The 1228-nt window shown below is 30.8% G+C and overlaps 1 protein-coding gene across 1 annotated transcript; it reads right to left on the bottom strand.

The window, feature by feature from the left end:
- Window positions 1-613: 613 nt before the first annotated feature.
- Window positions 614-1098, bottom strand: Tsp_13199 (hypothetical protein; the record flags this gene model as incomplete). The annotated part of the gene is made up of 3 exons (XM_003370478.1): window positions 614-763; window positions 819-903; window positions 961-1098. Coding segments are annotated over 3 exons (373 nt in total), but the record flags the coding sequence as incomplete, so codon positions are not given.
- Between the last annotated feature and the right edge of the window lie 130 nt (window positions 1099-1228).

Raw genomic sequence — 1228 nt, 5'->3', positions numbered from 1 at the left:
CATTAGCGAGAAGAATTTGGGGAAAGAAGCAAAAATTTTTTTTTTTTTCTTCCTTCAAAGCAAAAGGCATTTTCATTTTTGGAAGTTCAACAGTTTAATGACCCCATTTATTTTTGGTTTTTTCAATTATGGGGCAAAGCCAGGCAATTTTTATTAATTTTTTATTAATTGAAAGAAACCCTCCAAAATATATTAAAAGGAAAAAGTTTTACGGTAAAATTTTTGGAAAAACCTTTCCACTCCCTTGTTTCAATTCCAGTATTAAAGGTGGCTAAAAACTTGCCCATCCATTAATTTTTATTTGTAAACCATAATTTCAGTTTTTTAAAAAAAGGTTTATTTTTTTCAATTTTTATCATGGCCAATTATTCTTTGTTTTTTAACGAAAGAAAAAATCAACCATTACAGCAGGTTGCGTACGCAGTTTAAATTATATAGTATTTTTTGTAAAATCACTGGTTTCTCTCTTTTTTTCCATATATTAATTTCTAATGTCATATGAATAGTGTATATTAAAAATAAATGATAAAATATTATAAAGCAGCTTTCAAAGTTTAGCTAAATATATCATGGAGAAGGGATATTTTCCAAAAAAAAAGGTCGTAGCAAGCAGTCATGGTCGTAGCAAAGCTTGTTGAACAAAATCGATCACAGATTCCGCATAACTGTTACGCCAATGTACGTTAATTGCAACCATTTTTACCGCATTATTAAATATCTCTTTGTTGTCATCGCCATCTACTTCATTGACAAAATGATTTAACTGAAAATAAATGATTTTTTGAAAAAATTTTAAATATCATTAAAATTTAAACAACCTCTTCCAATTCAGCAGCTGTGTTAAAAGTACGTACAGCTTCCGTAGTCATTGTTTTCAAAGGCTGCTTCAATTTTTTCTTAATACTAAAAAAATAGAGAAAAAAAACACCAACTGCTAATTGAACTGATTGTAAAACTTACTATTCAGACCATCGGCTTTTCATATGCTTCCACATAATTTGCCGAGCTACCGGATTGTTGCCTAAAAATTTAAACAACGTCCCAACATCTTGACGTCTAATGCACGGCTTATCTAGCTGCAAAGAGGCGTTGAGCAATCTAAAATAGTAATAATGAAAAGAAAAACAAGCACGAAGGCTAACCTACCGGAGCAACAAATCAGAATCTTTAGAGCAGCTCAACCCGTATAGAAGATTCTCTTTCTCTATTGCAATCGATTCATGATTGC

This window comes from Trichinella spiralis, assembly GCF_000181795.1.
Source record: "Trichinella spiralis strain ISS 195 chromosome Unknown Scfld680, whole genome shotgun sequence".
In the NCBI taxonomy this organism is placed as follows: domain Eukaryota; kingdom Metazoa; phylum Nematoda; class Enoplea; order Trichinellida; family Trichinellidae; genus Trichinella; species Trichinella spiralis.
Note: the sequence above shows the minus strand (reverse complement) of the source record. Positions and strands in the feature narration are given on the sequence as shown.